The 14,493-nt window shown below is 37.0% G+C and overlaps 1 protein-coding gene across 1 annotated transcript in view; it reads left to right on the top strand.

Moving 5' to 3' along the window:
- Positions 1-14,493, top strand: part of LOC126353909 (BAI1-associated protein 3) — a 1,859,046-nt gene that overhangs the window by 1,759,410 nt on the left and 85,143 nt on the right. The window contains exon 26 of the mRNA XM_050003139.1: positions 10,864-11,079. Coding sequence (XP_049859096.1) covers positions 10,864-11,079 — 216 coding nt within the window. The remainder of the gene's footprint in view (positions 1-10,863; positions 11,080-14,493) is intronic.

Here is a 14,493-nt window from a genome sequence, read left to right on the forward strand (position 1 = left end):
GAATTAACTGCCCTCATTTCTGGAGTTTGTAATTTAAGTCATTTAAAGGAGATGCGATGTCAACCATGAATGTGAAATCATAAATCCATTGGGGATCATTTATTTCAGCCAGTGGTTTCCCTTTGATATCCATACAATCTTCTATTCCTTGTCAAGGATCATAGAAATGTTTTAACATTTTGTACTTACTCAACCATCTCACTTCACAATGGTAAGCTAAATCTGCATATTCAGAGAACAGATCATACAAATACTGTTTTAATTGGTGGTGATTTAGTGTGAGGGACTTAATGAAATTGATGCCCATGGTAACCACGTCCATGACACGTTTCATTTTAATTGATTTAGCACACAAATTTTGTTGGTGAATTATGCAGTGAAGAACTGTTAAACTTCTTTGTCAATATTTACTTCAAAAGATAAAATCTTTTTGTGAACTGACCATCGCAGGTGCCCCATCAGAAAAACTCCAGTGAGTTGACTCCACTGCAGGTTGAAGGTTTCAATGATTTTTTTTCAACTTCATGAAAAACATGTTCACTAGTAGTGATTACTTCTAATATGTGTAATTCTGCCACTATTTTGAAATTCACATCTACACCACAAACAAAAATCACTAATTGAGCTGTGTCCAATGAATCAGTACTCTTGTCTAAAGTAATGGAAAATGCTTTGAATGTGGCAGCATGGTCACACAAACATTTTTTAATGTCAACAGCCATCATCCCAGTTCATCGTACCATAGTTTGTTGCAACAGAATTATTTGTTCAAATACTTTTTTTTATCATGACACAGTACATCAGTGATGTCCAAGAGGCATTCCTTTTTTGAATTTGCCTTCAGAAAAAAGCTGTAATGACTTGGCAATGCTTCTGCGCACTATAAAACCAGCTTTAACCAAATTGTCACAGTGTGTCCTTGGTATGGGAAACATTCGCTGTTGCTTTTCCAAATTGGAAATTAATAACGTAATTCTGTCTTTCCCTAGTTGCCCTGTAAGCTGTTGTACAGCAGTGTGTTTCATAGAAAAGTGCTTGTCATGTTATATTCTTTCACAACAGATAATGATTCACTACACAATAAGCAAACAGGTTTATTGTTGTACATCATGAAGAAGTAATCCTCAGTCCATTTCTTCTGGAATAGATGACATTCAGCATCTACTTTCCTCTTCTTAACACCAGACATTTTTTGAATAAACTCTATGCACAGAGACACTTGCATGAAATTGAGAAACAATTAGCACAGAACTTCATGTGCTAACTGACAGCAGAGAACTAGCTTGTGCAGCAACAGCTGCTGCTGTTGAAGTCAGTACGTTTTGTGGGCAGTTGGTAATTTTAATGGCATTGTTTCCTACTACAAGCGTTTGTGCTCTATCAATGTGTACCATAGACACAGGCAGGAAATAAGGTGCACATTTGACTGCTGTGCTGCAGCAGCAGTGGGAGGCAGCTCTGTACTGCACTACACATGCAAGTTGCTAATGAGGTGTCAGCCACTTCCACAATGATAGCTGATGCAGCAACAGCCAGTCACTGAGGCCAGCACTTGTGGCTTCTCTTATCTTGAACATCTGCCATCCAGCACAGTCTGAGACTTGTCACCAGGCTGTGCTCTGTTTGGTCAGTCTTTAAGCAAGACTTTCACTGGTCTGCATCATGAGTTGCAAACCTGTGACGAGCCTAGCTGAGCTTTGGCAGGAATACCCAAAAGTGCTTCTCGGGTGGAGTGCAGTGTGAGCAACTTGTCTTCTCCTGCAGATAATGTCCGCAGGCCAGATTGAAATCAATCACAGGGCGGATCCGGCCTGCAGGGTGCCGGTTGCCCATCCATGTTCTACATATTGCTTCATCACTACTCATAGTTGAACAATCTGTATTCCTACATAAATTCACCTTTGGCTGGAAATCCTTCCAGCTCTTATTTAACTACTGATTAAGTCTCTCACTTAGTTCATCCCTTTCAGTTGTTCCATTTCTTCTGTTTCTTTCCTTTCATACTCTCTCTTTTTCTTTTTGTGCTGTGATGGACTGTTGAGTGTTGGTTCACCTGGGAACCAAGGAATCTTATCCTCTGTAAATACAAGGAACTTGTAAACAGAGGAACCAGCACCAACTGCTGAGGAAGTAGCGGCAGCCTTCAAGAAATTGAAGAATAAGAAGGCCCTGGGAATGGGTCTAATACAAGGAATTCGGGAAAGGAATCTTTCAAACATGTTCACAAGCTTGTAGTTAAGATTTGGAAGATGAAAGTATCCCTGAGATTGGAACATAGGCATCATATGCCAAATACACAAGAAAGGTGACAATGTGGTGTGCTCTAACTACTAGCTTATAAAATATCCTCCAACATCCTTTTTAATAGGCTTTCACCCTAAGTTTAAAATGCTGTTGGTGACTATCGTTGTGGGTTTCATCGGGGAAGATCTGCTGTTGATCATATCTTCACAATACAGCAAATACTTAAAAAATGGAAAGATTTTGGGATTGATACACATGTTCTCTTTATAGTCTTCATATCAACCTGTGACAGTATTGACAAAAGAGAGCTATATTCAGCAATGGACGAGTTAATCATTCCTAATAAACTGATTGCCTTAGTGAAAGCTACTATGGAAAACATCAAATTAAAATACATGATATATAATCAAGTCTGTGATCACAAACAATGGAAAAGGCTGTAAGAGATGCAGGCATCAATACAATAGGGACTATCCTGTATAAATCAGTTCAGGTACTGGTATGTGCAAATGATATTAATATAATTGCAAGAAAACCAATATCAATGAAAGAAGCTGCTAGAAAGATGAACCTTCAGATAAACAAAGGAAAAACTAATAATGAAAAGGGATTATTCTAATGAGCCCTCATCCATAGAAATTGGTTCATATAAGTTTAATGACTTGGGTCAGAAGTAAACTTTAAGAATAATGTTGGCTCTGAAATTCAAAAATAAATACTACCCACCAATAAGTGCTTCCATGGCATCAGAAAATAAATAAGGCTGATGCTAACAAAAGGTGCTGAAACATGGAAATTAATGACACTTCATAAAAGGCAACTGGATATATTTGAAAGAAAGATCTTGAGACAAAATCTCGGTCCAGTGGAAGAAAATTGTGTCAACCACGGGCGGTAGGTACTGATAAAAAATAACAGAATGCTTAAGAAGATATTTAGTGCAGTGCCTGAGGGAACCTGGAGAGCAGGAAGATGAAAGCTAAGGTGGGAGAGAGGTGTCAGAGAGGCCATGAGGAAAACTGGAATTCAGAATTGGAATAGTTCAGCACTAAACAGGAAAGAATGGAATAATCTTCTACTGAAGGCAAAGACTTATGCCGACGATATGATGATGGTGATTATGGTTTTAAACAAAACTAATTATATTTTTGCAGTCAGGTAGACTTAACTCTGGTCTAAATAAGAAATGGGTACATTCAAGGCAACATCAAATATGTGGGTTACATAAAATCATAACCAAAAATAACAGAAGAGAGAAAAAAATATTATTAGTAGGGTGTAACTAGAGCAGACTGGAGATGCTCTGTTTCAAACTGCCCCTATACCAAAACTGTTAGTTTCAGTGTGAAGTTTTGTCTTAACATTCTTGTTATACAACGCTACAACTGTAGATGTTAGCGCATGCAAAAGAACAAGGAAAGACGTATCCTGCACCTCATTTCAAGAAAATTTGGTGTCATCCTACAGTAGTTCTTGCAAGGGATGTCCCTTGGCACAAAAGTCTTTTATAAATTTCTGGTACTACAAACACAATTTGAGAAAACTTCTCACATCATGAATGCACTGAAGACTCATAACATCTGTGACTGTAATTATTTTGTCTCTGGATTAGGATGGACTCCATCACCATTAACAAAGAGCCACAACATTTTTATTCTGTGGGCAAGAAAGCAAGGTGTCCATTGTATGCTCAAAGGTAGCTGGACCATAATAGAATCCAACCAGCATAAATTTGAACTCATGGAGGCCATCATGTGTTGTTAACACAGTCTTTTCCTGGTCAGCTTCACCATTCTCAATTTGCCAGTAGCCTGCTGCTTGTCCATAGTCGAGAAATATTGTGCTCCTATCAAGCAACCAAGAGTGTTGGCCATCTCTCTCACAAGGTCCACAGGAGAGGATCAAGGATTATCTGAAAGTTCAATGGTGTCACCATAAAGCATCTTCTCCATGTCTTCCCAGATTCTCTGTCATACATCCATCAAGTTCATAGTTATCCATCATTCAGCCTGTCTTTTTTTACTTATTTGTCCCAACCTGAACACTGTGATAAATCTTGATGCACATTCATTGTGCGTAATGTTGGAGTAAGGCTTTTATGTTTCCTCTAAATAGTGTGACAAATGAGTAACTGCTTTTTACAGACTCCTGACATTAGTGCTTGCACTGAGTTCTTAGTTCTGTGTTTGGGTTATTATGGACTATTACAGAAATCAAAGGAAGAGAAAGAATAACACAGGTGCAAATAAATACTTTACAGTTATTAAGTGACCCAAAAGAATCACTGACTTCAACATTGTCATCCGAGAGACAGTTATAATCATAGTGTTAAATGCCCTCACCACACAAGATGTTAGGGATTTGCCAGTAGCCTGCTTCTTGTCCATAGTCGAGAAATATTGTGCTCCTATCAAGCAATCAAGGGTGTTGGCCATCTCTCTCACAAGGTCCACAGGAGAGGATCAAGGATTATCTGAAAGTTCAATGGTGTCACCATAAAGCATCTTCTCCATGTCTTCCCAGATTCTCTGTCATTCAGTTGGTGACATTCTAAACTAGTGTTTGCAAATTGGTGGTTTATCCCTGTTGATATTGTACTTTACCTTAGGCTTCTTGGTCTGTCATCACCCCTCCCCACACTCTACCCCCTCCTGGTCCAGATTTGAAAGCATCAGAAAATTGGTGCAGAATGGCTAACACTAGCTGACATTGCTTCTGAGTTAGGTCAGATCCTGTTGGCATTTTGATAGTAACTTACTCCACTGACTTGTCTGTAGTTGTAACAAAGTATGATCCTTCATCAATGGCACTGAGCTTGTAATCTACCCCCTCCTTCCTAATTCCATCTATTACACCTCTCCCTTTTTCCCCCTAAGGTAAGTCTTTCCGCTCCCGGGATTGGAATGACTCCTTACCCTCTCCCTTAAAACCCACATCCTTTCGTCTTTCCCTCTCCTTCCCTCTTTCCTGATGAAGCAACCGTGGGTTGCGAAAGCTTGAAATTTGTGTGTGTGTTTGTGTGTTTTTTATTGTCTCCTATCAACATACCAACGCTTTCGTTTGGTAAGTTACTGCATCTTTATTTTTAAATATATTGTCCACATTAGTCTTTTATGAAGATTTGCATGGAGCAGAGATTACAAGAAACTTTCTAGTTTACTTAGCTCATCATGTAAAGTTGACTTCAGTTCTTCTTGTCTAGGAGTCTGATCCTTGAAGCTGAAAATGTCACATTTAAGGTCCTCACAGTTGGATTGATCTAAATAAATTTGAAGATTGGTGTTGCAGAACTTTTTTGTATGTTAATGTATTTTCTCAGATTTTAGTACAGCATACAGTCTTTCGATTTTTCACATTAACAAAGCCAAAATTACATTGTTTGCACAAATACAAAAATACATCTGGTCACAACAGAGGCATGCTTACTGCTCTCACACTCGCACCATATTCAAAGGGTTCACTATTTTTCTTAACAAATGAATTTCTTCATGTTTCAGTTACATTATTAATTTCAATTATTATTTCATAAATGAATCCAGAAATAAACATAGTAACCAGTACAGTATTGTGTAATTAATAAAAGAAATAGTTAGTAATTTCAAATGTTTCCAAAAAAGTAATTTTAACTGTACATTCAGAACTAGTACTTGTTGATTATAACATCAGGACTAAAACATTTTATAAAGTAATTGATTTTTGTAAATTTTAGCTTGAAATACAACATACTGTGCATAAAATTATGTGAAAGTTTTCAGAAAAGCAACTGTGATAATACTGACCTTCTCTAAAATTCGAAAAATAATTCTGGTATTGACAACTACTTTTGAGGAAAAGTAATGCTACAGGAGGGTGTCCTGTTACAAGCTACACACCATGGGCAGGTGTGGCTGTTCCCAAGCACATACCTTTAGGAAAGAGTTATGGCTGCTCATGACAATTAACATACGGGAGTCCTCTTTTACCACCTACATGACTGTTATTTGCAAGTAGACTTCTTTTGTGAGCCTGAGTAGATTTCTTTTCTGAACCTGAATAGCTTTTTGCAATTTATGAAAGCTCCATAGTTTAATTGAGCATCTTGATTGACAACTGGAACTTACGGTTACTGTAGTAGATTTGTCAGTCTGGAGCTCTGATGTTCCTCTGATTATGACTGTGCATGATGGATCCAAGAAGTTCCACCTGAGAATAATGCTATGACCACATTATCTTGAAGAGACAATTTCAAAGGACTGTGTTCTTCCATTGATGTTATTCCTGCAACACATGTTCAAGTTTCCTGGATGTATTTCATGTTTGTGACCTTCGGCTCAATCTTTTGTTATCAAACATAGTCTTCTTCAGTTGGCAATGACAAGCATTCAACATTATAGGAAAAGAAGCCCCTGTATTGACTAGTACCTGCACTAGTACCTGTGTGGCCTTTGAAGATGCCATTGATGAGATTTCCTGGTGTCTTGGTGACTATTGTTCATGGAGGATTTTCATCTGTGATGTCCTCAGCTCCATAGATGGTCGCCTCAGTTTTCCTCAGGTCAGTGGCTAAGTGAGTGGCTGCTAACTCTGTATGGTGATGGGAAATGGTTATGTCAAATTGGTGAGCACCCTAATCCAGCTTGATTTTAATCATCTATAGGTGACAGGTATGAATAGAACTGTTGTGATAGTTATTCTCTTGTGGTGTTATAGTGATCAAACACTTGTCATCTTTCTCTGCAGTAGCGTACCGTGTATTCATGGCCCCACAGTAGAAAGATACCAGCATGTTATCCTTCATCCTCCAAATATCTGTTCTTCTATGGGTTTGTTGCACTTGGCAGAATAGTTAGATATACCAGTGTTTGTCAGATGGTGGAATATCATTTTGCAGCTGCTGCATAAGTACAAGTTAGTCGAGTTCGTTCTTCATGATGCATTCAATAGGTGGTGGAGATTAACGCTGAAGATCAACACATTTCTTCTTCAACATTCTCTATTATCTCCCAACGTCTGGAGTTGACATTCAAGGCTGCTATCTCTTGCATACCCTGTCTGATATTTCTAGCTGCTATAAATTGCTGTATCTTTCCTCATACTACTTGGCAAATGAGAGAGGTGAGATCATGGTGGCTCCCACAACAGCAGTAGAGACCACATTCATGAGTTGAACATAGCATTTCCTCAATGCCCTGGCAGCTCTTGATCATGAAATATGTGATTTTGTCAGCTTCTGTCATATACGGTTTCACAGTGAGGTATAGCGAAAAAACATTCTGAATGTGAAATTTGGCCCTGTTCTTCAGTTGTTCTTCCACTCCTTCATTTTGACCTGGAGTTTGTCCCAGCTATTGAGCTTCTTTATTTCATTGTTGAAGCACTGATAGGTTGTGACGTTCAAGTAATGGTACACATTTGCCAAAAACATTATGTGATCCCACCTGTTGTATTTGGTAACTTGGTCAAATCTCCTCATCCATTTCATCAGGTTCTGATCAACATCTCTGGAATACACTGATGGGTGCCTGATGTCGACTGATGTTTTGGCATACATTGGTCTCCTGAATACACATGGATCTTGGGAACAATGTACTGCTTGTATTCCAGTTTTTGTTTGTGTATGTGAATGCTTTTGCATTACCCAACTGGAACCAATTTAGATATTTTGAATTGCTAGGTTTCTCCACCAAACAATGTCATGTAGTAACCAGAATCAAGTCCAAATCCAAAAGTAGGAACATCAGTTAAGTACAACACTTAGAACTGAAAGCAATTTTAATACAGACATCAATGCACAGCTGCTTCCTGGTTAGAGAGTGCTACTGTTTACACAAACATGGGCTATTCCAGAATATGCAAATAGTATAAACATGAGAAATTTTGAGAACCTTCCAGAAATTTTAAATACTAAATAACAAAAATTTACATGTGATCACATTTTTAATGGAAGCCCACAGCACACTAGACAGCAATCCTAATTCCTACTCACATTCCATGCAGCACACCTTGAAGCATTATATTCAGATCGGTAGTTAAATTATTATTTCTTCTTGAATTTCCAACAGGAATATGATCTCAAAAACTGAAGCCGTGATAAATATGCAAGGCAACTAAGTAAAGGGATTCATTTGCACAGATCAAATACTATATTAAAAGAAGACTGCTAAAAATTACTATGGAGCAATATGTGGCATACTAGGACATGACTGTTTATTAAACATTATGCTGTGAATTATTTCCTTAATATTGATTAATTCAGTAACGGTAGACAAGGAGTTCAGTACAGACATATTCTTGTGCTTCACAGTAATTTGTTGTGATATAGTAGTAGTAGTAGTAGTAGTAGTAGTAGTAGTCGTCAATGTAACAGTTGTTTTATTCATTGATAGACCTCTTTTGCAAGGATATTGGGCATGTCTTGGTATTAAAATTTAAAAAAATAAAGTAATTTACATATACAGACATTTGCATAGTTACAGGTCTAGCACGATAAGGATATGACAAGTAGTCAGTCCTGGCCTAACAATAAAATCCATCCCAGCACTGAATAATTTATGGAAACCACAGGAAACTTAAATCAGGATGGCTGGATGAAGATTGGAGCCTCGACACTCTGAAATAGAAGGCTACTCTGTTTAGAACATTGCTACCTCATTTATTTTTTCACTAATGTGCAATAGTGTTTTATTAGTAAGTTATTCAATAATGTAATAATAATAATAATAATAATAATAATAATAGCTTTATTCAACATCGAATGGTACACTGCACATGTACAAAGAAACAGTAATGATTAAAGTTATTTGTACAATATGCAAGACACATTCTTCTGAATACGTCATTAATTTACAACAAAATTACAATAAGATGTTTACTGATTTCTAAAAGACTAATGCCTCATTGTTTACTCATTTCTCACTCCCAGTCACTGCAAACACCTTACATATAATACATACAATGTTTCGTAACACTGTATGCACTATACAAACTATCAGCTGACACCAGGACCAAATTCCCATTTGCTAGCTTGAAATATGAGGTTTGACAGATGAGGAATAAGACTGATGATGCTAATTTATGTAACATTAAATATGTCCAGTTACAGGGCCTATCTGAGTTCACACAGATCTGCAGCCTTCCATTTACAGTTCAAAACATTTCTCTATGATGCAGCACAGGTGTCCTGCCATGCCTGTCTTTCTGCAGAGAGCAAGAAGGCATCTATAGTAAATTGATCATCCATTGCCACAGTCTATCAATTTTAATATATCTTGTCACAGCTCAAGAACACAGTTCATGATAAAAAACATTTGTGCTATAATACACCATGCCAAAAATGTTCCTTATTCTCATTTAATTTTTTGTTCAGGTACTAGAATTTGGAGTGCTGGTATTCCCCTATTTTCACCGGTATTTTTATTTATCTTTGTATTATTGTTTTGCATATATGAACGTTTCTGCTGTGTATATACTTTTTCTTGGACCTTGTGTCAGAGGGACTGGAGGGAATGTATGAAACATACTCCATTGTACATAGACTCCATTAGGCAGAAGAACAGTGCCATCCTTACATGTACAGCTGTTATGCTAACACATTCTGGCTTCTTTTTTTTATTTTTATCATTTATGAGAATGCAAGTATTAATTGTCCTCTTCTGAGGAATCATAAGTAGCTCACATGGTGGACCAGAGAAAGCTTCATCATTCATTTGAAGAAAAAGAAATGAGCAGTGACTACTCCAGTGTTGGCAGACACAGTATCGTTTGTTTGCTGATACTGACTGTGGCAGGAGTCAAAACACTAGTGACCTAAAGTCTTGTGACTTCTATTAGTTCAGAACTAGGGTGTTGGCTACTCCAAAAGTAACATGCTAATAGCTGGTGTAAATGAACAACAGTCTTGGCAGAAATTTGTCATACACTATTTTAACATCCATCAAGTTCATAGTTATCCATCATTCAGCCTGTCTTTTTTTACTTATTTGTCCCAACCTGAACACTGTGATAAATCTTGATGCACATTCATTGTGCGTAATGTTGGAGTAAGGCTTTTATGTTTCCTCTAAATAGTGTGACAAATGAGTAACTGCTTTTTACAGACTCCTGACATTAGTGCTTGCACTGAGTTCTTAGTTCTATGTTTGGGTTATTATGGACTATTACAGAAATCACAGGAAGAGAAAGGATAACACAGGTGCAAATAAATACTTTACAGTTATTAAGTGACCCAAAAGAATCACTGACTTCAACATTGTCATCCGAGAGACAGTTATAATCATAGTGTTACATGCCCTCACCACACAAGATGTTAGGGATTCAACCCACATTCTGTGAATTCAATCACATTTTGTTGATAAGGTACTGCACTGCTCACCACCATTTCTAATGGCCTTGTTTTTTCTGCCTTCATGATTAATATTTCTATAACATCTCTTCTCTTGTTCATCAGTTCTACATTGATTTTAACTCTCCTGTTCTGTCCATTTTGATGTGAGAACCTGCTGAAGTAGCTTTTGTTTCCAACACTTTGAAGATTATTATTTAGGCACAAGAATCATTGTTCTGATTAAAGGTGCATTTTTCTTCACTACTCTTTGCAGTTGTAACTAACAGTGTCTGTAACATGTTTGCTTTTCCATACAGATGCGGCCAGCCCTGAAGAAAGCAACATTTCATCTGGCATGGTCACCCGACTCCTTACCAGCTTCTGAAGCCATTTCACCACTACTGGAATACCTTGATGCACATCTTGTTGCCCTTAATGCGGCACTTCTGCCACGTAATTTTGAGCGACTGTTGTCTGATGTGTGGCAGGTGTCATTGCTAGAGCTGGGTCAGCAGATGGATGGCAGTGCCGGGGTGTGCTTAATTGAGAGTTTCATTTCTATAGTCTTTATATGCACACAAAAAGTAAAAATATACAAATAGCAAGCCTATATATGAGGCCTGTTCAGATAGTAAGTGTACTAGATTTTTATATTCTTTCAGAATAAGTGTATATGAGAAAATTTACAGGATATAGCTTATACACTTTTTCATAATTTTTTGTCCAAATAATCGCCATCCCTTTCAATGCATGTGGAGAATCATGGCACAGGATTCTTTATGCTCTCCTCAAACAATTCTCCCACCAGCTTCTTCCCCACTTCAGAAACTCTTTCTATGCCTGCTTGTTGGTTCAAAATTTAATTCTACTGATGTGGAATTCAGGGAAGTGAAAAGATGACAAACTGAAGGCGACAAGTCAGGAATAGTGGGGGTGGTTCAAAACATCCCAACAAAATTAGATCAAGAGTAACTTGGATGCTAAGGCTGTATGAGGTATGAGGATGGGCTTCCTCTCCTCTTGTCAGCATCCCTTCCTTTCATTTTGAATGCTACTTAAAAAAGAGAGAAATTGAGAGAGAGAGAGAGAGAGAGAGAGAGAGAGAGAGAGGATTCTCACAATATCATTCTGCAGTGGTGGTCTTGTCCTGAGGCATAAATTGGCAATGATGCCTTGTTGTCCCCTAAACACTGAGGCCATGATTTTTTTGCCACAAATTGTGGTTTTAAATTTTTTGGCAGATGGAGAATTGGTGTGATGCCACTGTGATGATTGTCTTTTTGTCTCACACATGTAATGAGCCACCCATGTTTTGTCTCCAGTCACAGTAGAGCACAGAAAATCCCACCTTCCAATTCAAGTTGCTGGAGAAACTAACAGCCGCTATTGACTCAGTTTTTCTCATGCTGCACTGCCAATGTTCTGGGACCCATCTTTGTGCACTTTTTTCCCATCATCCCAACGTTTTTTTTTTTTGTGGTTGTCTCACACAAGAGAGTTCCGAACAGTTGTGGAAACATTGCATAAATTTCACCCCCTGTCAGTTTGCAGTCTTACGAACAGTTCCTTCGATTTTTGCACCATTTCATCAGTCAGAGTGGAAGGTCTCCTCTGTTCATCATGAACATTTATTGTACCTCCACTAAACTCGCCACACAACTTAAACACATACTGTTGTGATTCGAGAAAAAATTTCTGTAAGTGCTATTCCTTCTGTGAGAAGGAAGTGGATAACAGCATGAGAAGTTTGCATACTAATGTTTTCCTGTGATGCTTGCTCTGGTCATGGAATCCCCCCTCTACCACTCATTGTTTCCAATCATCAAAAAGTAAAAAATACAGTCCATTATGGTCACAGTACACTTACTTTCTGAACAAGCCTCATATATCATGTGTGTGTAATGCTGAAAATTTGTAGGATGTTTATAAATAAGAACTTGTTCAATCACTTGTGCAAAATCAATATTTAATTATTATGATACACTTTCTATGCATTGTTTCTTGTTTATTGTGTAAACATCCCCTGCAAAATGACAATCAATTAAGATTCGAGAGCCTGTTGTAAGTTATGCTATGTTATACTGTGTGCATTCCCTCATACATTCCAATTTCTAGGAGAAATAACTAACTTAAAAGTGTTCATTTAGCATAAGTACCTGTGAATTCACTGTCAGATTATAAAACAGTGCCAGGAAGCATTCATTACAAATGTATACAAAACATGATTACAGAGGTAAAAATAAATAACTCAAGTTTCAAAAATTGCACTGGAACAAAATCAGTATTTTATTGGCTCAAGGCAAAGTGTAAAATAAGTCATATGTCATTAAAATAAGATGACTACAGATGCACAAAATGTTCCTACAATGTAGCTTTTTGGCAGTTATTGTAGCTCAGAATGCCAGAGATATGCTGTTCAGTCTTAAACTATTTCTGCTGCTTTACATGCCTTTGTCAGTACAATTACCTTTTCAAACTTCATTCCCAATGCTTCCTGCAACTCTGTCAGTATTTTGAGTGAATGTTTCATGACCTACATGATATAAAAAAATGAAATGAAACTATTTCAATTTCCCTGCGTACTTTCACTTTGGAAATGCTGTTAAAAGTAACAAATTTACAAAATATTACTCTACTAAATGACAGCTACTATTATGACACTATGAATGTTTTCTGGTGACATGATGACATACATGTAGAAAAATTTCATAAGCAACATAAAAATATGGTTGACATTATTTCTGTACTTAGGTCAGCATTCTGTTCTGAATAATCTCTGTTTCATTTTGAATAGAAGAAAAAAAAAAGTAGAAAGTTCCTAACTTCATAATTCAATGCTGAAGAGCATTCTTCCTCTTGTGACATCTTTGTGACTGATACCAAATATTTCATCACTTGCAAAGAATGAGAAATGCCTACATTTGCAGTTCAATAAAACATTTGTATCTTATCTTTCATTTAAATTTTTCAGTTCGCCATAACCTGTTGCAGTCACATTTTCTTAATTAGTACCTTATCATTAAATGGTAGTTTTGTTAGCACATTGCTGTGTGCCCACTCACAAGATTTATTTGCTTGTGGCCATCCACAAGCATCCACCATTTCACATTTGGACAGTTGATCAGGAACAGCCTGCTTTACAGTGCCGAAAAATGGGCAGACTTGATTCAATATATTTTATGAGATTTGCCAGACATTCATGAATGTACCATTAAAAAATCAGTGCTAAACAATACATTATAAAAGCAGAGATATGTTTCACTTCATGAGATATACTGAAAAAAAAGCCAGCTAGCAAATGTGTTCTTGCTGATTAGAGATTAGATTAGATTAGATTAGTTTTCGTTCCATAGATCTGTGTGGAGGAGGTCCTCGTGGATGTGGAACATGTCACCTTTTTTTTATTTTTTATTTTAATTTTTTTAAAGCTGGAATAACAATATTAATAGTATAAATATATACAACACATCATTTGTTTCTATTAAAAAATTCTTCAATGGAGTAGAAGGAGTTGGCCACTAGTAAGTCTTTCAGGCTCCTTTTAAACTGATCTCTATTTGTAACTAAATTTTTTATGTTTGCTGGCAAATTATTGAAGATGAGTGTTCCTGAGTAGTGGACCCCTTTTTGAACTAAATTAAGTGCTTTTAAGTCCTTGTGCAGATCACTTTTGTTCCTGGTATTGTATGTATGAACTGAGCTGTTTATTGGAAAAAGAGATATATTATTTAGGACAAATTTCATTAAGGAGTAAATATACTGAGAAGCAGTAGTTAGTATACACAGTTCTTTGAAGAGGTTTCTACAAGACGTCCGTGAGTTTACTCCACAAATAATACGTACTACATGCTTTTGGACTCTGAAAACTTTTGTTTGACTTGAAGATTTACCCCAAAATATTATACCATATGACATTATGGAATGAAAGTAGGCAAAGTATGCAAGTT

The sequence above is a fragment of the Schistocerca gregaria genome, chromosome 3 (assembly GCF_023897955.1).
Source record: "Schistocerca gregaria isolate iqSchGreg1 chromosome 3, iqSchGreg1.2, whole genome shotgun sequence".
Lineage (NCBI taxonomy): Eukaryota > Metazoa > Arthropoda > Insecta > Orthoptera > Acrididae > Schistocerca > Schistocerca gregaria.